At 42.7% G+C, this 23,844-nt stretch overlaps 1 protein-coding gene across 2 annotated transcripts in view; it reads right to left on the bottom strand.

Moving 5' to 3' along the window:
* MFGE8 (milk fat globule EGF and factor V/VIII domain containing) overlaps positions 1-23,844 on the bottom strand; it is a 148,900-nt gene that overhangs the window by 54,712 nt on the left and 70,344 nt on the right. For both annotated transcript variants that reach the window (XM_089687672.1, XM_089687673.1), the window contains exons 4-6: positions 9,592-9,705; positions 2,973-3,154; positions 696-851 (exon numbers count right to left, since the gene is read on the bottom strand). In XM_089687672.1, coding sequence (XP_089543798.1) covers positions 696-851; positions 2,973-3,154; positions 9,592-9,705 — 452 coding nt within the window. The remainder of the gene's footprint in view (positions 1-695; positions 852-2,972; positions 3,155-9,591; positions 9,706-23,844) is intronic.

The raw sequence follows: 23,844 nt of genomic DNA on the forward strand, positions 1-23,844 counted from the left end.
TACTTTCCTTTTTTGCAGCCCTGTCATTCTTTTGTAAAATGCAATGCAATACAGCATTGTACAGAACACCCCATGAAAATGTAATTTCCTGCTTGTGTGATTGGCTCACTGATTTTCCCAGAAGTGTGCATTAAGACACAAGTCAGTATTTGAGCATCTCCTGCAACAAAAATTTCATTTTTTGGCGAGATACTCCAAAAGGGAAATCACATCTAAAAAGGGATGCAGCCCCTGCCTCTTTCTGCATTAGAAACCTGCAGGTGTAGCAGCTGATTGAGAATTCTAAAATCACTCCCATACAGACTCACTCTGCACATGGACAAAGCAAACAAACAGCTATTTCTTCAGAATAGCAAAAGGTAGGGATCTACTACAAAGTTTGTTACAATTCCTGCAATGTACATAGATCACCCAGAGAGGAATGGTTTTTTTTCTCTCAACAAAAATGTTTTACTCTTTAACAAACCAGAAAAAAAATTAAAACTCACTATAATCATCATAGGGCAGCTGTGTGTTAGAAAGTGACATTCAAAATGCAGGTTTTTTTTTTTTTTTGCAAATGTGCACATGCATGTCTGAAAGTTATGTCAGTTTTGCTCATCATCAGGTCTGGATGTAGTCTCCAAATGATTGATATATACACTGCATTACTAAGTCATTAGTAATATTTAGTCACAGCACCACTCAACTCCTACCTGGTCTATATCCCGACCCTCACTCTTGTAGAAGGTGAACTCCTGTCCATCAGCACTGTAGGCCACTTTAAATTCTTTCAGGTACTCTGCCTTTCCCATCCGACTGGCTCCCTGGGTGATGATTCCAGATACTCGCAGCTGCCTTAACAGATTCACCTGCATAGGAAAAAAAAAAAAGACAGAATTAAAATTGTGTATAAGGGATTAATATGTTAGGGATCAACGCTATTTATCAAAAAATAAAAATCACATCAAAAAGGGGTAGAAAACAAAAAGGCCCCAGACAAGCATACTGCAAATTGAATTCCTTGTGGTAACGCTGTACAAACCACAAACAACTTGCAAGGTCACTCTTTCTGGTCCAAGGATCACAGATTGGACAGCAAGGGAAAAGAAGTGCTTCTCCATCCAAAACCTTTTTGTTGTCAGTTTTTAAGAAACAGTGAAGTTCCAGTCACTGCAAACTTTGGCTTCATTAGATAGATGCCCCCCCCCTCTAGAAAAACATGTCGAAGGAACAAGCAGTGTTAGGGTCAGTCTAAAGGCATGTCTGAGAGGTGTTTGACTGGTGTGTACCATGTATTCTTACAAAGCTGTATGGAAACAGAATGGTAAAAGTCAAACTAATCTCACAGTAAACGTCTCTCAAAATTCCACTTGCATGGACTAAAGCTGGCCATACACTAAGATTTCTCTTGTCCAGCCTCACAGGCTCAACAATAGAAATCACTTGTTTCTCCCATCCATGTAAGGACCTATTATTATTATTATTATACAGGATCTATATAGCGCCAACAGTTTGCGCAGCGTTGTACAAAATGAACACTTGGGAATGGGGCCATTAAGGATTAAGCAAGCTAGAGAAGGGTCGAATCTTGGCCGGTTCATCAAGGACCGGCTGAGACTCGAACCATCGATGGCCAGGCCGACTGTACCCAATTCGATTGTTGTACGACTTGGGTACAGCTTCATTAGATAGATGCCCCCACTCCAGAAAAAACATGTCGAAGGAATAAGCAGTGTTAGGGTCAGTCTAAAGGCATGTCTGAGAGGTGTTTGACTGGTGTGTACCATGTATTCTTACAAAGCTGTATGGAAACAGAATGGTAAAAGTCAAACTAATCTCACAGTAAACGTCTCTCAAAATTCCACTTGCATGGACTAAAGCTGGCCATACACTAAGATTTCTCTTGTCCAGCCTCACAGGCTCAACAAGAGAAATCACTTGTTTCTCCCATCCATGTAAGGACCTATTATTATTATTATACAGGATTTATATAGCGCCAACAGTTTGCTCAGCGCTTTACAAAATGAACACTTGGGAATGGGGCCATTAAGGATTAAGCAAGCTAGAGAAGGGTCGAATCTTGGCCAGTTCATCAAGGACCGCCTGAGACTCGAACCATCGATGGGCAGGCTGATTGTACCCAATTCGATTGTTGTACGACTTGGGTACAGCCAGCCTGTTGTATTTTTCATGAGATTATAGCCACTAGCAACACTCACTGTGTTCTCCCAGCAGGAAAGGCTACCCCCACCGGGAGAACACAAAAGCTTCGCATGGTCAGTGTCGATGGAGGAATCTTTCCTGCAACCATCAGAAGATTGCATGGTCTATGCCTGAGACCCAGCAGGGGTTGTCAGTTATTAACTGTGGGCATAAGTCCCACTGAAAGCAATGGGAGGATGGCAGCTCCAGCTAGGTCTCCCATATCAAATGGCTGCATTTGCAATTGTAAATGAGGTCTTAAACCGCTTGGATCCTAGCAGCTATTCCAGTAGCGAACACCTGAGGCTGTCAGAATACCTGAACAATGGTTGCATCCGCTGTTCAGCTGCCAATTTTCTGCCTGGCTTGTTCAATTCTCAGACCAAAATATGTAGGGCAGGAGGATGCTGGCAGGGCACCCGCAGCTCAGATTTCAGCAGGCTCATCAGGATTCACTCTGAAGATATGGCCAGGGGTCAAGGGGTTTAAAAAAAGGAAAAAAAAAAAAAAAGATACTCATCTATAAAAGGGACATAAAACCTGTTAAAATAGGGCCCAGACATACCGGCTTCAAATATGGGATGCCCTGCGGTCATTGTGATATTAGGGCCCAGAATAAGTCCACTGAGCTTTCTGCTTCATATCATAGTATGCCATGACAAAGGGAACAAGCCAAGAATTTCAACTGTTTTTCTATCCAGTCAGGAGGAAAATTGCTCGGAAATCCCTCTAAATCCAGAACGTGCAATAACAAACTTGTAGCATAACTATTAATAATTGTTGTATACCTGAATCCAGGGGTGCTTGTCATAACTATTTGCAGTCCATGCATTAACCAAGCCTTTATTGTTCAGACGAGCAAGATTAGGCCCCCATCGCTGCAGGCCAAGGAAACCATGGTACAAGGAAGAGGATGTAATCTGGGCATCAGCTATCGCTCCGCCCTCCATTCCTAGAGCATTGGCACATCCTGGACACATGAAATGCGTTAACAGAATTAATAATGAACAGGATTCACAAATTAAAAAATTGTGAAATATAGTGAGCGCTCTTAAGTAGGCAGCAGCTGAAACACTTAAGATAACCAAAATAACCTCTGTAGTAACAAAGAACAAATAAAGTGCAGCACTTATACATTGATGAAGTGGAAAATTCTTGTGAAGAAAGTTATCCAATAGAGTCCAACAGTATATGATGATTAAGGATCCTATGAAGGAATTATCCCAGCGGAACTGTGACTAGAATAACAGAAGTGCGCTCTCACCACAAGCGCATGGATAATGCGCATGTAGGAATATTAATCCTGGATGGTAATCTGTAATCAGCAGGTGGTGGGCATCCTTCTGAGGTCTGGTCATTCAGCCTGGATTAAGCATGGGATATTTCTAGGTCCAGAGGTCCCCTTTAAGGGTGGATGGGCGCTCAATCTGCTTACAGGGCTCCCCCCTCTGGATACTGGATGGTATGAGATTCTGTCCTCTGTTAGCAGCCGGCCCGGCAGACTCCGCAAAAGCTCCTACATGAGCATTATCCATGCGCTTCTGGTGAGTGCGCACTTCTGTTATTCTAGTCACAGTTCCGCTGGGATAATTACTTCATAGGATCCTTAATCATCATATACTGTTGGACTCTATTGGATAACTTTCTTCACAAGAATTTTCCACTTCATCAATGTATTAAGAACTGCACTTTATTTGTTTTTTTGTTACTACAGAGGATTCACAAATTAATTATAAAATGTGGTGCATTATAAGGAATCTTATTGTAAGTAAAACATAGAGGTTGGAATTATGGACTTTTCACCCTTCTAGCATTAACCCAGAACACTACAGACAAGGACTTCTGATTGTACTGTCACTTTGTAGATCTGCTCAAATTTCTTATGGGTCAGGGATGCAAATAATCAAAGTCAGTGTATTGGTATAACAGCCAGACAAATCGATTACTTTTTAGAAGCAGGTCAGAAATTGCAGCCCCATGTTCCTCGAAGACTAGGTTCACATATATATGGCTGGGCGAGCCACGGTTTGCATGGACACGACAGCCCATTCATTTGAATGAGTTGTCATGCCTCGCAGAGAAAAGCTCCCTGCACCATACTTTAAGCTGCAGTCCGCACGGGAACCAAAGGTAGTGTGGTTCCCATTACAGGAGACATTTTCAGTGCGTGCGATGTGCCATCAGGATTAAAAGCACCCGCCCTCATTTCCTTCATTTCACTGTGCGGGTGGTTGTGCATGTGGGAACAAGTGTGGGTCTTGCAGCGACAACCCCTCACACAGGTGTGAACCTAGTCTAATGACAGGCTTACTTTAAAGGATAAGTTCACCTTTGGAAAGTATTACCGGTTTTAGGGTGGAACATGTAACATATTTCAGAATCTGCAGCCTCTCCCCTCTAATCTCTATTCCCTGTGACAGTGGGAGGGGGATCCTCTCCCCACACCCAGTGTCACAATTGTAAAACAGCGAGGCTGTGCAGGGCTCCACCCACATGGCCGTGTCATTCATTCAGATTCCTGTGAATGAATGCTGACATGTACCGTCAGCCACTGTGGCTTATGGTTGTAGTTCTCAATAAACTACGAGGATGCTGGCGAGTGCTCTCATTGTCCATTGATCTACTTGCCATTACAGAAGGTACAGGCAGACACCTAACCTGAGAGTCTGCAGAAGCCTGAGATTGCACCCGCGATCTGTGGGTGCAATGCTCTGCAGACTCCTTAGAAAAAAAAAATTAATGCAGTTTTTTTACCTTCACAAAAATGTGCATTTATTTATTTTTTCAAAAGGTGAACTTATCCTTTAAAACTAGAACATTAATTAATGAGAAAGGTTCTCCAAAACATATGTTGTTTATGTAAGTGAATGAAATACCTAAGGGTGCTGATAATGAAATCTGACACAAATAATAATGTGACCTTTTCTTTGTTAATAAGCAGCATGGGAAAAGTTTCCCTGACATTTAAAAAAGAAGGATAAAGGCTGTTATGCATTAGATTAAAGGATACATTCACTTTGAGGACCTCTGCTAGTGCCAGTCCCCAACCTCCCATTTATGGCGTTACTTATGCAAGCTCCTTCTAATGACTTTGTACCTCCAAGTATCCGTAAATGGGAAGATGACCTTCATACTAAGTTTACAGCCTCATAAACAGACAGAGCTAAATTCTTTACACACAAATCGTCTATAGGTAACCCATTCCAGGGACAGAGACACAAGCGCTTACAATGCTGGTTAGACACTCCAACAGGCTGGTTGCACCCAAGCTGATCGATGGATTGACTTGGATACAACTTGCCTGCCCATACATGGATTGAATCTCAGCTGATCCCTGCTGAACTTACCGAATTTTAATCCACGTATGTCCAGCTTTAGCCTCTGTTTGATCTCCTTTAACCATGCTTCTGTATGCGACTTACCCTCTGTGGCCTCCCCCTCTGCAGTTTTATATATTCCGCCTTACTCTGACCAACCATACTCCTGGATTACCCTTCTTTCCTACCCCCTACCCCAATCCCTTGCCTCACCCCTTTTCATTTCTGTACCTCCACACCAGGTCCCTCCCCCACACATCCCTTTACATTATCACTCCCTAAACACAGTCTCTGTGAAAATAATTGCACCTGTGGACACCCCCATGTTGACATCCACTTTAGCAACAACCACATACAAGGTTCAACTTAACCTCAGCATATTACAAAAAAATAAAAAAAAAAGAGCCAGGCCTATTATTGTATTATAAAGACATTGTTATACTCTTTCATAGACTGTACATCCCATGCTAAAGTTTTGAGTGTCTTAAGGCCTAAATACAGCCAAAATCACAAACAGAAAAATCAGCACAAGGGACATAACTTTCAGTCAAGTAGTTTGTGCCCCTTGTGCTGATTCCTTTAACGTTAGTGACATTCTTTCTCTGTCCTGACCCACCTCTGCCACTGTACACTTCTGGTGCAACGAGGTTCTAAAAATAGTTTACCTGTAGGTACAAGGAAGATCTCCTACACCGTTTAGGAGCTATTCACTATTTCTGCAGCCAGTGATGTCATCAGCACATGCACACTGCACTCTGAAGGGACGGCACACTAAGTATGTTGTCTCTTCAGAGCGCTGTGCTGCGATCTTGGCTCAAGTGTATATGTCCAGGAGTAATGTAATTGCGGCTCATCCATTTAAATGGCTGGAGCCTGTGAACCCGGAAGGAAGACCGGATGAACATGGAAGCACTGTCAGTGGTGACAGTACACTGCTAGAGCTACTGTAAGTCTTTGATAATGTGCTAATATGGGGTGCATGCCAGCACATTATGCTCTTAACTAGCGGGGGGGGGGGGGGCTATTTTTTAACACCCTTTACTAACACTTTAACACAATATATTGGCTGTCACAGGCTCTCCACAAGACATCCTTTGTCCATCCTTTCCACCCAGCTCCTCCATTCATAGAAGACATACTACAACTTCAGTGAATGAAACACAGTCTATGAACAGAGGGGACTGAGCTATCAATCATCCACCCGTCCTCCATTCACAGCTTGTGTTTCATTCATAGAAGATGTAGTATAGCTTCTATGTACAACAGAGCTGGGCGGAAAGGGCAAGCATGTTCAGGGTCTCTTGAGAGCCTGTAAAGCTGCCTAAAGATGGACTATAAGCTGGCTGGCTCAGCAGGGACTGGCCAAATTTCGATCCCTGCATGGGCACCTTGGTTGTGCAGAAGTTGACCTAAAAACTGACTTCTATACAACCTCCCTGCTGGAAAATTTTCTGTTGATCTGTTCTACAGTCTATAGGCTGCAGTGCTGATCTATGTAATCTGACGGAGGCGAAGTCTCCCTGCTTTCAGAATACAATGACACAGCAGGAGGATTCCCCCATCCACTGTGTGGATAGGGAATTAGGTCAGTTTTTCTCTCTCACCTCACTGGTTGAACAAAAAAAAGTCTACTCATCTATGGGTTGCCTAAGGCTGTAACAGTATTGATTCAGCAATAAAAACTGCAGGGGGGGCAGGCCACAGGAAGATTTTTCACTAACAGAAGAGGAATCAACATAAGGGACACATCCTACCAACTGTAAGTTATGGCCCTTGTGCCATGTTTGAGATTTTGGCTGCAGTTAGGCTTTCAGCAAAGAATAAAAAATAAATGCATCCCTGCTATTCCTGACTTTTGCAATTAGTATAAAATGACTTCCTGGTAGCAACAGTGACAGCAAATAAATTAATAAAATTGCCTAATGACTCCATAATCCTGTTACGGTCCTTTGTTGCGCTCAGGGTTCACCTGAAATCCAACAGTAATTTAGGAGTTTCCAGCAGTCATTTGACTTTCATTTAACATCTCCCGTTCCCATCACCATAAAGAGAAATGGTCTGGGAAGGCACAGAGATAATGGCGTCTAGCTGAGTCTATGTTTATGATAAATCTATCCTTATTAACCTCCAAAGATCTATAGGTCAGGAGCGGAGTGCCAGCATCTGTCGGTATAATAAAAAGTCACAAAAAGTACGGTTGATCAAAAATAAACAATCACTCTAAATAATACTATATCTCCTAGACGCAAAAAGTTCCACTTTCTCGCCTGAAAGTTCAAAAAGTCAACGCAACAGTCTCTCGGCGCCTGTGATAAATCCACAAAATGATATGCGTGCTCCCAAAAAAATCCACCTTCATAGAAACATTTCTTTTAATCCGTGAAAACTTAAAAAAAATAAAAAAAACTCAATATAGTGCATTATCCCACATAAATACAAAATATCATATAATCACCCTGTGTTACTAGCGTGTCACCCCACTTAGTGTCCACGTCTAAGTGGCTGTTATAAACACCCTTACCCTATCAAAACTTGTATATAGCTTCCAATCTCCTATTAATTCAAAACAGTGCTCCAATATTATTGGGTGGTTTTTTGGAGGTAAATTGAAAAAAGAAAAAAGGACAGATTGGAGCACGGTTTTGAATTAATAGGAGATTGGAAGCTATATATGGCTTCCAATACCACCTCTATGCTGATGACACCCAGATCTATCTCTCCACTCCCCAGCTCACACCCTCAACCTCCTCACGTATCACAAATCTACTAAGCGACATATCAGCATGGATGTCGCATCACTACCTTAAACTTAATCTTTCCAAAACTGATCTTGTAATATTCCCCCCCCCCCGATCCCCCACTCATGACTTTATCATTAAGATCAACAGCACAACCATTGGTCCTTCCCCTCATGCCAGGGTGCTAGGCGTAATCCTAGACTCTGACCTCTCCTTTGGGCCCCACATCCAATCACTGGCTAAATCCTGCCGCCTCAACCTCCGGAACATTTCCAAAATCCGCCCCTTCCTGACCAATGACACCACAAAACAACTTATCCACGCCTTGGTTATATCCCGCCTCGATTACTGCAACTCCCTCCTCACTGGTCTACCGTTACACAGGCTATCCCCCCTTCAGTCTATTATGAATGCTGCTGCTAGACTCGTACACCTTACCAACCGATCAGCGACTGCTGCCCCTCTCTGCCAATCCCTCCACTGGCTTCCACTAACCCAACGTATAAAATTCAAAATACTAACCACAGCTTACAAAGCCATCCACAACACTGCCCCTAGCTACATCACCAACCTCATCCACAGATACCGCCCAAATCACCCACTCCGCTCCTCCCATGATATCCTCCTCTCTAGCTCCCTCATCACCTCCTCCCACGCTCGCCTCCAGGACTTCTCCAGAGCCTCTCCCATCCTCTGGAATTCCCTACCACAGCATGTCCGGTCAGCCCCCACCCTGTTTGCCTTTAGGTGATCTTTGAAAACTCACTTCTTCAGGGAAGCCTACCCCACCTCCACCTAAGAACTGTACTTGAATCACCTCCACCAGATCATCCCCTGCAGCTATCACCTTTTGTATCACCTCCCCCTTCCATTAGATTGTAAGCTCTAGGAGCTGGGCCCTCCTATTCCTTCTGTACTGAAATGTATTGTAATTTACTGTCTCCCTTATATTGTAAAGCGCTGCGCAAACTGTTGCCGCTATATAAATCCTGTATAATAATAATATACAAGTTTTGATAGGGTAAGGGTGTTTATAACAGCCATTTAGACATGGACACTAAGTGGGGTGACATGCTGGTAACACAGGGTGATTATATGATATTTTGTATTTATGTGGGATAATGCCTTATATTGAGTTTTCTTTTTTTGAGGTTTTCACGGATTAAAAGAAATGTTTCCATGAAGGTGGATTTGTTTGGGAGCACGCATATCATTTTGTGGATTTATCACAGGCGCCGAGAGACTGTTGCGCTGAGTATAATAAAAAGGCCATCCAAATCTTTACTATGCTGATAATACCAACACATTTAAAATTTAACAAAGTGAATTACGATTAAAAAAAAACTACTTACGAATTTGGCAAGATTTCCCAATGTAGGGTGATGCGCATCTGCAGCTGTAATCACTGTCAATGTGACTGCAAATTCCTCCATTTTTACAAGGCAATGAAGAACAGTGATTGTTATCTAAGGAAGAAGAAGGGCAATTAACTTTAATACAAGCTAAGATAAAACAAGATGAGGACACAGAAAACTATTGTCTATTTTATTGTGGAATTTTTCAATGCCTAATACACACAAATCATCCATAAATGTGCTCCACAAACCTCACACTGTCATAGAACTGACTTTCCATGATTTGTGCACCCATATAATCAGACCAATCTAGGGATCTAATCTACAGCCCACTTCAAGGTTTTGTCCATCCTGGAGCTGATATGCACAAGCTCTGCTTCTCCCCCAACTGATGAGCACAACACCCCTGGACCACTAGTGTCCTAGCAATCTATGGTGGGCTTGCCCCACCATTTACAGGACGACAGAATTTCTTCCATCCAGATCGAAGGTTAGCCCTGTAAGCCTAAGTGGGACTCTGACGGATACAGGGATATACAGTTGCAAGAAAAAGTATGTGAACCCCTTGGGATTACGTGGAGTTTTGCATGAATTGGGCATAAAATGTGCTCTGAACATCATCTAAGTCACAACAATAGAAGAACACAGTCTGCTGAACATAATACTACACAAACATTAGATGTTGCCATGGTTTAATTGCACATAATATGTAAACATTCACAGTGCAGGGAGGAAAAAGTATGTGAGGCCCTAGCTTAATGACTTCTCCCAGAGCTAATTGGAGCCAGGAGTGAGCCAACCTTGACTCCAGTGTGATGATATTGGATGTGTTGCTGACAGCTGTCCTGCCCTTAAAAAACACACACCTGTTTTGGGTTTACTGGTTTCAAGAAGCACTGTCTGATGTGAACCATGCCTCGCAGAAAAGAGCTCTCGGAAGACCTACGATCAAGAATTGGTGACTTGCATGAAGCTGGAAAGGGTTACAAAAGTATCTCCAAAGGCCTTGATGTTCAAGTGTCCACGATAAGACAGACTGTCTACAAATGGAGAAAGTTTAGCACTGTTGCTACTCTCCCTAGGCGTGGTTGTCCTGTAAAAATGACTGCAAGAGCACAGCGCAGAATGCTGCATGAGGTAAAGAAGAATCCCAGAGTGTCCGCTAAAGACCTGCAGAAATCTCTGGCACATGCTAACATTTTTGTTGACACATCTACAATAAGGAAAACATTAAACAAGAATGGAGTACATGGGAGAACACCACGGAGGAAGCCATTGCTGTCCAAAAAGAATATTGCAGCACGTCTGAAGTTTGCAAAAGAGCACCTGGATGTTCTACATCACTACTGGCAAAATATACTGTGGACAGATGAAACCAAGATTGAGTTGTTTGGGAAAAACACACAACACTATGTGTGGAGAAAAAAAAGGCACAGCACACCAACATCAAAACCTCATCCCCACTGTAAAACATGGCGGAGGGAGCATCATGGTTTGGGGCTGCTTTGCTGCCTCAGGGCCTGGACGGATTGTTGTCATTGATGGGAAAATGAATTCCAAAGTTTATCAAGACATTTTTCAGGAAAATGTATGACCATCTGTCCGCCAACTGAAGCTCCGCAGAGGATGGGTGATGCAACAGGACAATGACCCAAAGCATACAAGTAATTCAACAAAACAATGGCTGCAACAGCACAGAATACGCCTTCTGGAGTGGCCCAGTCAGAGTCCTGACCTCAACCTGATTGAAATGCTGTGGCATGACCTTAAGAGAGCGATTCACACCAGACATCCCAAGAATATTGCTACGCTGAAACAGTTTTGTGAAGAGGAGTGGTCCAAAATTACTGCAGATTGTTGTGCAGGTCTGATCTGCAACTACAGGAAACGTTTGGTTGAGGTTATTGCTGCCAAAAGGAGGGTCAACCAGTTATTAAGCCAAAGGTTCACATACTTTTTCCTCCCTGCACTGTGAATGTTTACATGTTATGTGCAATTAAACCATGGCAACATCTAATGTTTGTGTAGTATTATGTTCAGCAGACTGTGTTCTTCTATTGTTGTGACTTAGATGACGTTCAGAGCACATTTTATGCCCAATTCATGCAAACTCCTCGTAATCCCAAGGGGTTCACATACTTTTTCTTGCAACTGTAAGTGTGAATCCAAGCTCAAGATGGAAAGTTGTAGAACTTGCAGTATGCACTAGAATCCTAGTCTGCGCGTCTTTACATTCACATCAGAATAAAGCTGCATTGTACAGTGGATATAAAAAATCTACACACCCCTGTTAAAATGTCGAGTTTCTGTGATATAAAAAAATTAAAACAGACAAATCATCTCAGAACATTTTCCACCTTTAACGTGACCTACAAACTGTACAACTCAATTGAACAAACTGAAATCTTTTATTTGGAGGGAAGTAAAAATTAAAAACTAAAATACTATGGTTGCATAAGATTGCACACCCTTAACTAATACTTTGTTGAACCACCTTTTGATGTGATTCCAGCACTCAGTCTTTTTGGGTATGAGTCTATCATGTTGATTTTGCAATATTTGCCCGCTCTTCCTTGCAAAAACACTCCAAATCTGTCAGATTGCGAGGGCATCTCTTGCGCACAGCCCTCTTCAGATCACCCCACAGATTTTCAGATTCAGGTCTGGGCTCTGGCTGGATCATTCCAAAACTTTAATCTTCTTCTGGTGAAGCCATTCCTTTGTTGATTTGGATGTACAGTGTGTTTTGGATAGTTGTCATGCTGAAAGATAAAGTTCCTCTTCATGTTCAGCTTTCTAGCAGAAGCCTGAAGGTTTTGTGCCAATACTGACTGGTATTTGGAACTGTTCATAATTCCATCTACCTTGACTAAGGCCCCAGTTCCAGCTGAAGAAAAACAGCCCCAAAGCATGATGCTGTCACCACCATGCTTCACTGTGGGTGTGGTGTTCTTTTGGTGATGTGCAGTGTTGTTTCTGCGCCAAACATAGCTTTTCGAATTATGGCCAAAAAGTTCAACCTTGGTTTCATCAGACCATAACACATTTTCCCACATGCTTTGGGAGACTGCAGATGTGTTTTTTTGCAAAATTTAGCCGGGCTTGGTTGTTTTTCTGCATGAGAAAATGCTTCCATCTTGCCACTCTACCCCATAGTCCAGACATGAAAAACACGGGAGATTGTTGTCACATGTACCACACAGCCAGTACTTGCGAGATATTCCTACAGCTCCTTTAATGTTGCTGTAGGCCTTTTGGCAGTCTCCCAGACCAGTTTTCTTCTCGTCTTTTCATCAATTTTGGAGGGACGTCCAGTTCTTGATAATGTCACTGTTGCATATTTTCTTCACTTGGTGAGGACTGTCTTCACTGTGTTCCATGGTATATCTAATGCCTTGGAAATTCATTTGTGCCCTTCTCCTGACTGATACCTTTTAACAATGAGATCCCTCTGATGTTTTAGAAACTCTCTGCAGACCATAGCTTCTGCTGTAGGATGTGACTAAGAAAATGTCAGGAAAGACCTACTAGAACAGCTAAACTTTATTTGCGGTTAATCAGAGGCACTTAAAATTGTTATTATTATACAGTATTTATATAGCACCAAAAGGTTTGCTCAGCGCTGTACATTATAGTGGGGGACAGTACATGAGACAATACAGTAACAAAACAATACATGAGGGGTTCGAGGGCCCTGCTCTTTCGAGCTTACAATCTAGGAGGGAGGGGATAGTGGTACAGGAAGAAGTGGCTGTGGGGGATGGAGTGGTAGGAGGAGTGGAGGAGATCGGCTGTTAGGTGAGAGTGGCGTAGGCTTCCCTGAAGAGATGGGTTTTCAGGGTGCGCCTAAAGGTGAGGAGGGTAGGTGACAGTCTGATGGATTGGGGTAGTGCGTTCCAGAGGATAGGGGAAGTCCTGGAGAAGTCCTGCAGTCGGGCGTGGGAGGAGGAGACCAGGGAGCTAGAAAGTAGGAGGTCTTGTGAGGAGCGAAGAGTACGGGTTGGGTGGTATTTGGGTATCAGGTCGGTGAGGTAGTTTGGGGCAGCGTTATGAATGGCTTTGTATGTCAATGTTAGTAGTTTGAATTTAATGCGTTGGGCAATCGAAAGCCAGTGGAGGGAATGACAGAAGCAGAGCGGTTGGTAAGGTGGATGAGTCTGGCCACTGAGTTCAGGATAGAATGATGCGGGGATAGCCTGTGATGAGGTAGGTCGGTGAGGAGGGAGTTGCAGTAGTCCAGACGTGAGATAATAAGGGAGTGAATGAGTTGTTTAGTAGTGTCTTGGGTTAGGAACGTTCGTATTTTGGAGATGTTGCAGAGGTGGAGCCTGCATGAGTTTGCCAGCGATTGGACATGGGGTTGTAAGGATAGGTTTGAGTCTAGAGTGACACCTAGGACTTTGGCTTGTGGGGTGGGACTGATGGTAGCGTTGTTGGTCGTGCTGGAGAGGATAAGGGGGGGCGCGGGCTGGGGGAAAAATTAGGAGCTCGGTTTTGGAAAGGTTCAATGTGAGGAAATGGAGCGACATCCATGATGGCAGGTGTGTACTGACTCCTATTTAACATGATTTTGAATGTGATTGATTAATTCTGAACACAGCTACATCCCCAGCTATAAGAGGGTGTGCACAGTTATGCAACCACATTATTTAGCTTTTTTTAGGTTTACTCCCCCTAAGATTTCAGTTGAGTTGTACAGTTTATAGGTCACATTAAAAAGGTGGAAAAAGTTCTGAAATGATTTACCTTTACATCCCAGAAACCTGACATTTTAACAGGGGTGTGCAGACTGTTTATATCCATTGTATATGGATACTTGGGAATATCTTATTTGAAATGTTTATTTGGTGTTTTTGAATTTAATTTTATTCTGTGACATAATTTTTAGTGAGTATGGATATTTAGTGCTGCATTGTTAATGTCACTTCCATCGCCACAAGCAAGAATAATGAATTTTGTTTTACACATGGAAAAGAAGACATACAAAGCTCAAAAAGGTGCATGAGCTTCCAGGCCTTTACCTCGCCAGAAAATTTCTCTTGGTTGCAAGTCAATTCCTTTTTTTTTTTTTTACAATAGACCGTTTCCAAGTTGGTGCAAGGTTTACCTCGTTTAAATACATACCTACATACGCTAAAAAAAAAATAACCAAATTTATGACTTTTTCTGTTATTTGCAAATCAGACATTTCTACACTACCTGTTGTGGTCCCTCGCCTACTTCACCAATTACATTGTTTGAACATAATTGCTGCGACTCTCCTAGAGGTAGGGTCTTATTTCAGACCTTTACCACACTGCTGTTTGTAATTTTTTTTTCTAATGTAGTCCAACTAAATGGGAAACAGATAGCGCCATCCAATTTTCTGCTGAAGACAGATTATATGCTGGATAATTTGCACAAATGCACCAAATCCCTTGCAGTCAGAGGAACTGCTTCCAAACTACTAAGTGGTATTATTCCCCTCTAAACATCATGCTATCTACCCTGCAGTCTCGGGGCTATGCTTCCATGGATGCCTGCTTCAGGGATCCTCTAAGCATATATTCTGGGATTGTGAACAGCTTTCCCTGGTATGGCACACATAGCCTTGGCAATATAATGTACTCCCCCTAAATCCAGCGATGCCTATATGCCTCTTGGGATCCTCTATTCTGGAGATATTGCATAGAAAACAAAAGCTGATCCATACCATCTGTGCAGCAACATTGTGGGCTATTGCCCTACACTGGAAATCATCAGTGGACTCTCTATCTTCGGTTCTATACAGAATTGATGCCATCATGTTAATGGAAAGGACTCTTTATACTTTACAAGATAGAATGCACTTATTCTCTCTTAAATGAGCTGCATAGACTACCCACCGTCAGATGCTTCTAACCTGAAATTCAATTTTTTTCCCTCTCTATGTACCCATCACATACAGGGTTTGTGCAAAAATATGGAAATACTATAGGATTTGCAAGTGAAGGAAAATTTTTTTGCTTCCGTTGTATGATGAGACACCTAGCAAACAGGTGGGAAACCTCACTTTCATCATTTGCTGCTAGCAATACGAAATCATGTCAGAGCTTACTAAGCTTCAAAAAGGGCAAATTGTTGGTTCTCTATTATGCTGGTGCCTCTGTGACTGAAGTTGCCAATTTATTAGCCGTATTGCATGGCACAGTGTCAAAGGTTATGACGGCATATACAGTTTCCGGGAAAACATTGTCTGATAAGCATAAGTGCGGTCAACATGATCAACTGACCGAAGGGGACAATAAGGAGATTGAGCAGGACTGTGAAGGAGACAATAAGGACGTTGTGCAGGACAATGCTGCAAAAGTGACTGCAGAGCTCAATGTCAGTCTTCCAAAGCCGGTGTCCACAAAAACTGTGCGGAGGGAACTCCATAAACACATTCATAGGCAAGCTGCAAATGCAGCAAACCAATAGTGTCCGATATTAGTGCTCAGAAGAGGAGAGAGTAGCGCAACACCCATAAATCGTGGACTGTCAAATAATGGAAGCCTGTAATATGGTCTGATGAATCGAGCTTCACAGTGTTCCCAAACACCAGATGTGTTTACGTGTGGCAGACATCATCCCAAGCTTACGACCAGGACTTGTGTCAACAGTAAAGCATGGTAGTGGTGTAATCATGGTTTGGGCAGCCATATCTTGCTGGCCCCATCACCACCTTGAAAGGTGGACCTCACTGCCAATGACTATGTACAATTTTTGGCCAACCATGTGCACCCTATGGTGCAGACACTCTTTCCCTGAAGACTGCACCATATACCAAGACTATAATTTTGCAATTCACACAGCTGGCGTCAAATCATGGTTTGACGAGTATGCAGATAAAGTCTTGCACTTCCCTTGGCGTCGTAGTTTTACACCTCCGGCATCTCTGCGACAACTGGAACAATTTTTGCACGAAGAGTGGTATCAGATTCCATTATCCACAATCCAAGACTTATATTTGTCAATTCCCAGGAGAATTCAGGCCATCTTGGTTGCCAAAGGAGTTCCAACATCATGATCGGTAACAATTTTGTTGTTTTACCTGGTGTCAGATGTGTGCTTTCTAACACTTCTTTCTCCTGTACCCTATCTGTAGGACTTGGGGTTATTACAATCCAAACATTTGAAGTACTCTCATTGTGCTTCTAAATAGTTTTTTTTTTTTTCCTGATGATTTTGTATTTGTACTCTTAAATGTATTTTCCTGTATGTACACTGTTCTGACACTGTGTGCTGAATTTACATCTGCCCAACAATAAATAGTTTGTAAACAAAAAAGGTGCATGAGCGTCTTTACCCTGTTTGTAAAGAAAAATTTCACCAGCACACCGAGGATCACCAATATGGGTCCAAAGGTTTCAATGAACGATCACATAGTTACAGCAAGGCAACGTTTCGGAGCCTCGCAGGACCACTTCATCAGGCATGTGACCATGGCGGATGAAGGGGTCCTGCGAGACTCCGAACGTTGATTGCTGTAACTATGTAAGGGTCACATGCCTGATGAAGGGGTCCTGCGAGACTCCGAAACTTTGCCTTGCTGTAACTATGTGATCGTTCATTAAAACTTTTGGACCCATATTGGTGATCCTCGGTGTGCTGGTGACATTTTTCCTTCCTGATTTTGTTCGGTTCCAGCCGACGGTCGCTGCAGCCCCCACTTGCACACACAGACATTTTTAAATGCAGGAACGTGTGCATCTGGATTGTACACTTGCATTTTGCCCTGTTTGTCACACATTCTGTTAGATAACATTTGCGATTTTACAGGTTTATTCAAACTGCGTCGCACACATGCACTTATTGCACAGGGCAGCCTATTCACGTCAATAGGCTGCCCTATACAGTAAAAGTGACACATACAAAAAAAATGTGCGTAAGTGCAAAACAGTGTGAATGAGGAATTGCAAGAATAATCCTGTACAACCACAAAGATTACACTACAAAATGCTCTTATAAGACTCAGATCCTTCTACCTAGTTTATAATAAATGTGAGAAATATATTATATGTTTGCAAGTGTCCAAAACACAGATTTTTTGTTCTTTTAAACCAAAGGAACAACTACACCTACGGAAGAATATAAGACGGAAACAGAGAAAATAGTCCACTATGCAAGCATTCTGGGCAGCAATAATCAGCCTCCAATGTATGATAAACACAGAGGTATTTCAGGAATTAATCTGCAGGTCTCAAGCACAACAGTCTGCTTTCTTGGGGACTGTGTTCTCTAATCTCAAGCGGATTGTCCAAGTCATACGTTTTGTACAATCAGATTGTCCTCTCATGGCCCGGGGCACATGCGGTAATCATTTCACGTCATTACCAGCTCCGGGAATAAGCCTCAAAGAGTTTATGTTTGAAGAGGCTGCACATTCCTTTCTTGGGGGCTTATGAGGTCTGTCACATGAATAACCTCGCCAGCCCAAGTTTCCTACTTGTATCTTTCTGATCTCCAGACATGCAATACTTCCAGGGACACCTTATGTGGCAATTATTAGCTGAAAGAAGCAGTTGTTATATTAGCTGCCTAAGACTACAATTATGATGGATACTCGCTCTGTGGCTGTAATTTGCGGTGTATGGACCGCTACACTCACAGCATGAGGCATCATGGCCGATATATGCAGCAGGGTCCTGAGGGGTGCCCAGGATATTTGGAGTTAGCTCTTCTTTTCATTTTTCAATAAAAAGATGGGCTTACCATTTAACTGCTTAGTTCTGCTATAAGTAACTGAAAGAATTCATCGGCCACTACAACACACTAGTTACTAATGATTTCTCAGCATTTTATGATAAATGCAATTTAACCACTTGCCCTCCAGAGGATTTACCCCCCCCCCCTCCTGACCAGGCCATTTTTTAAGATACAATGCTGCATTACTTTAACTGACAATTGCACGGTCATGCAACGTTGTACATAATGATGTACTTCATAATGATGAAATTGATGTCCTTTTTTCCCCACAAATAGAGCTTTCTTTAAGTGGTATTTGATCACCTGTACGTTTTTTTTATTATTTGTGCTATAAACAAAACAAGACTGACAATTTAAAAAAACAAAAAAAAAAAACAATATTTTGGACTTTTTGCTATTTAACATGTCCAATAAAAAAATCAAATTTCATCATAAATGTATGCCAAAATGTATTCTGCTATGTGTCTTTAATAAAAAAAAATCCCAATACATGTAAATTAATTGGTTTACATGAAAGTTATAGCGTCTATAAATGGCAGTATATATACTAGAATTTTCATTTTTAGTAGTAATGGCGGCGATCAGCGACTTATTGCGGGAATGCAGAGGGCATTCTGACACTGGGGGGGAACTGACTAACTACTACTGACATTCCTAATGACAATAATACATCAATCAGTGCTAATAAAAAGCACTGACATTGTACTAATGACACTGAGCAGAAAGAGGTTAACATCTGCGGGGATCAAAAGGTTAACTGTGTGCGTTTTACTGTGCAGAGCACTACAAAGCAGCCTGTTCGTGTTGACAGCTGAGAGAACTAAATTGTTTACATACAGACCTCTCTCCTGTCCACTCTGCTGACAATCACCGAGTCCCGGCCAAGAATCGGTGATTGACATGCGGAGGAGCAGATAGCAGCGCAGGTAGGGAGCACATGCCCCCTACCCAGAAATACAAAATCACGTATATATACACACGTGATGTTGCGCATCCCTGCCGCCCTGTAGCAGTACTGCTATAGGGCAGTCAGGAAGAGGTTAATATATTCACATATCTAATATGCTCTATGGTCACTGCATACGCTTTCATTTTAGAACATCAGCATTGTAATAACAATGCACTCAGTATTTCTTTTTGACAATCCAATATAAATTGCCCAGCTTAAATGAGTACGCTCATTTTGAAAAGCAAGATTTTAATCAATATCTCAGTGAACACAATTTCCAAAATTGTGACAAAACTGAGTTTTACAGAACATTTGTTTAGCTCATTACATGAAAGTAAAGTTAATATAACTTAGATTACAAAATCTTCAGTTTTACTCAAATTAATTGATGCAAAAACATCTAGTATTTTGTATGACCTCCATGATTTGTAAGAGCAGCACCAAGTCTTCTAGGAATGGAATGAAAAAGTTGGCGACATATTGCAACATCAATCTTTTTCCATTCTTCAAGAACGACCTCTTTTAGACCCTGGATGGTGGATGGAGAGTGATGCTCAACTTGTCTCTTCAGAATCCTGCATAGCTGTTTGATTAAGTTCAGGAGAATACTTGGCCACTGAATCACGTTCACCCTGTTCTTCTTCAGAAATGCAACAGTGGCCATGAATGTGTGTTTTGGATCATTGTCAGGTGCCTGACGACCAAGGGAACGGAGTGATGGTAGAATCTTCACTTTCAATATAGAGCAGTGAATTCATGATACCATCAATAAAATGCAGCTCCCCAACACCAGCAGCATTCAGAAGGACACTGCCACCACCATGTTTTACTGTTTGCACCATGCATTTTCCTTTGTACTCCTCACCTTTGCGACGCCATACAGTTTTGAAGACATCAGATCCACAAACAATTATCTTGGTCTCATCACTCCAGAGTATAGAGTCCCAGTAGTCTTCTTTTTCAGCATGAGTCCTAGAAAATTCTAGGCGGGTTTTTTTGTACATGGGCTTTAGGAAAGGCTTCCTTCGTGGACAATACCCATGCATGCCATTCCTCTGCAGTGTACGCCGTATTGTGTCACGGGAAAAAATCACCCTGTTTGGCTTTCTACTTATTCACCTACCTGCAGTGAACTTGCATGGCGATTTTATTCAACCCTTCTCATCAGAAGACGCTCCTGTCAAGGTGATAACTTCTGTGGACAGCCTGGACATCTCTCTGAGATGGTTGCAGTTCTATCTTTGTTACATTTTTGTATCAGTTTTGCTACATTTTTTCTATCTGATAAGTAAAGCTTTGCCGATCTTGTAGCCTTCACCTTTCTTGTGTAAAGAAGTTATTTTCCTTCTCAGGCCTTGTGACATTTCTCTTCCATGTGGTGCCATTGCAGACAGCATAAAATGGGAAGGGAATAATGAATAATTAGACTCACCTGTAGTTGAATTCTTGTTAATTAGGATTTTGTTGTCTAAAATTTAGCTTTGCTCCCACAACTTTCACTGGGGTGTATTTATTTTTGCAACATGGTCTTGAATGAATTTGTAATACATTTTTGTGTGTGCAAATTAACAAATCTTGTTTGCAATCAATGGCCCGCATTTGTGGGAGTATTTTGTAGTATAGAGTCCCATAGAAAATGTTGATTCTGAAAGGAAAGTAAAAGGTTTTCTGACAAATCTGTTAGGGTGTACTCATGTATGCTGAGCACTGTAAGCTTACTTGAAAAACCTCCTTTCAGTGCTGCCTGTCTGCTGGCCATCTCTTTCCTAGATTCCCTGCATGCTTTGAAGCTTCTCGTCTACGGTTTACATTTCTAAAGACAACATATCCCATGGTGCTTTGCTGCCTGCAAATAGAGATTCCTGTACTTGTAGGACGGTACAGTTAGCAACTTGGCCACTAGGTGGCTCTGTACCAGGATAGTGCCTGGTTACAGCAGATAGTGTCATCAGGTGCTAGGCCTCTTTTAGGTAGAGCCCTCCTGCAGTGATGTCATGGGTGAGTCAGCACCCATATAGGTCAGGTAGGGAGGAGCACAGACACACTTGGGGCATTGGAGGTAAACACCCCATATCTGTCGGCGCTGGACATAGGAGGACAGGAGGAGTAGACCTGCACTCAGGAAGAACCATCTGAAGTATGTTTCTTATGGAGGTGGGGGGCTACGGTGGACTGCAAAAGGCCTTGAGGGCCAGGTCAAGAGTTCCCTAAATGAGGATCTTTCCCTGGAAGGTCCTGGTAGAGGTGTCCTTATGGAGGTGGTGACTGCAGAGATCACAGTGCTGTGAGTTTTAATGACTCCAGGTAGAGGAGAGACTATAAGGGAGATAGCTGTTGAGGTGCTGCATATGCTTTCACATGTGGTTACTGTGGATCATCCAGTAAAGGTGATTGACTGTTTACTGTCAAGTGACTCCGGAATGTATGTCCTTGTGATGCGACTGCCAAGATTTTGCATGGAGGCCTCTGGCATGGAGTGGGGCACAAGATGGCAAAGGGTTCAGCCTTAGCAGGAGGAACAGTGTTCTAGCAGGACAAGAGCCGGGTAGGGACTGCTGCTCAAATCCTAGCTACCTGAAACAACTCCTCTCAGCACCTCTGTAAATCAGAAGACAGGCTCTGTGAAATGTGTGACACAGCAGTGCCTACTTACACAGCATACGGACTACAGGTCAGAGAATTCAACAAAGTAAATGTGTGAGGATCTTCACAAAGTAAGTGTACAAATGTTTAGATCTCTCAGCATAATAGGAAATAATTAAAATACAATGTGTAAATAAAAATATCAATTTACAATTTGATCAGGGGAGTACCTACATGCAAAGCAGTTCCACTGTACACCTGGATAAGAGGGGTGGCATGTAGAGGAATAAATGCTCTCCATTTTCCTCCTACAGCCTTTCAGTGCCTGCTGGAGAAAACAGAGGGGATCGGTTCCTTTACATGCTAACCCTGCCATCCTCGACAGGTCCTACTGCTCCTGTGTGATCCTCTGTGAAAACTGTGTTCACTATCCTTCAGTTTGTGAATGAACAAGAAGCTCTGTACAGAGCTGTTCCTGTCCATTCATTCTGTACAGCTGAGGCTGCAGAGACGGAGATTGAGGGCTGTGTCCTCAATCACCATTCTCTGCCTCAAAAGTGGAACATAAGAGGTCTGTGAAGACCCCTGTTATCTCACCAAAGCCCCCCAACAGGGCTCCTAAGAAATAATAACAAAAATAGCAACATCGCCAAAATCCGCACGTTCCTAATCCCAGAAACCACTAAACAGCTCATCCACTCCCTCATCATATCACGACTCGACTACTGCAACTCCCTCCTCACTGGCCTGCCTCGCCGCTGGCTATCCACGCTTCAGTCCATCCTGAATACGGCTTCCAGACTCATTCACCTTTCCAACCGCTCCGTTTCTGCCACCCCCTCTGCCAATCCCTCCACTGGCTTCCGATTGGGCAACGGATCAAATTCAAAATCCTAACACTGACGTACAAAGCCGTCCACCACACTGCCCCAAACTACTTCACTGACCTAATATCCAAGTACCACCCAGCACGCACACTCCGCTCCTCACAAGACCTCCTTCTCTCTAGTTCCCTGGTCTCCTCCTCCCATGCCCGCCTCCAGGACTTCTCCAGGGTGTCACCCATCCTCTGGAACTCCCTGCCCCAACCCTTCAGATTATCACCTACTCTCCTGTCCTTTAGGCGCACCCTGAAAACCCATCTCTTCAGGGAAGCCTACCCCACCCTCTGCTAACTTGCCGACCTCCTCCACTCTTCCTACCACTCCATCCCCCACAGCTATCTCCTCCTGTGCCACCATCCCCTCCCTCCTAGATTGTAAGCTCGAAAGAGCAGGGCCCTCAATCCCCTCATGTTTTGCATTGTATTGTTATTGTTCTGTCACGTTCTGTCCCCCTTTGTAATGTACAGCACTGAGCGAACTATTGGCGCTTTATAAATACTGTATAATAATAATAATACAAAATGGTAAAAAGCAATAAAATTAAATTAAACACGTCAAGAAGAACACGTCAAAGGCTCCAGCTGCAGGACAGTAATAAAGGGCCCTGTGAGGGGAGTAAAAGGCCCTGGGATCTGTGGAAAAGGCCCCAGCTGGGGGTCAGGGGGGCCCCTTCAAGGTTTCTTGCACTTAGGTGCTGAAGGTTCTAGTTACACCTCTGATTTTGAACACAGATACACTTTAAGAACTGTTACTGCAGTCCTCTCCAGTGAATCCTATTCTGTTTAGTCTATCTGGGTGTTCCACGCCAATACCATGAATGATCTACAGAATTCTTTTTAAATATATACAATCACACAAATAATATTTGAAATGTATGTAAAGACAAACAAGGTCATACAAACATATCAGTCATTCATTTCTTTACTTATGTGTTTAGTCACAGAGGAGACAAACTGCTTATAAAATCAGCCTGGAAATATTTCCGGAGAGATTTTAGTCATGAGTCACACAGCCAAAGACTTGCTCACGTTTTACTTCCCAGCTTGTTTATGTCTGAGATCCTAAAATACTTTCATACCACACGCTTGGAATATACAAAGCACGAGTTTCATGTAGGAGATTGATTGC

The sequence above is a fragment of the Staurois parvus genome, unplaced genomic scaffold (genome assembly GCF_062004578.1).
Source record: "Staurois parvus isolate SC_StPar_1 unplaced genomic scaffold, SC_StPar_1.0 ptg000432l, whole genome shotgun sequence".
Classification (NCBI taxonomy): domain Eukaryota; kingdom Metazoa; phylum Chordata; class Amphibia; order Anura; family Ranidae; genus Staurois; species Staurois parvus.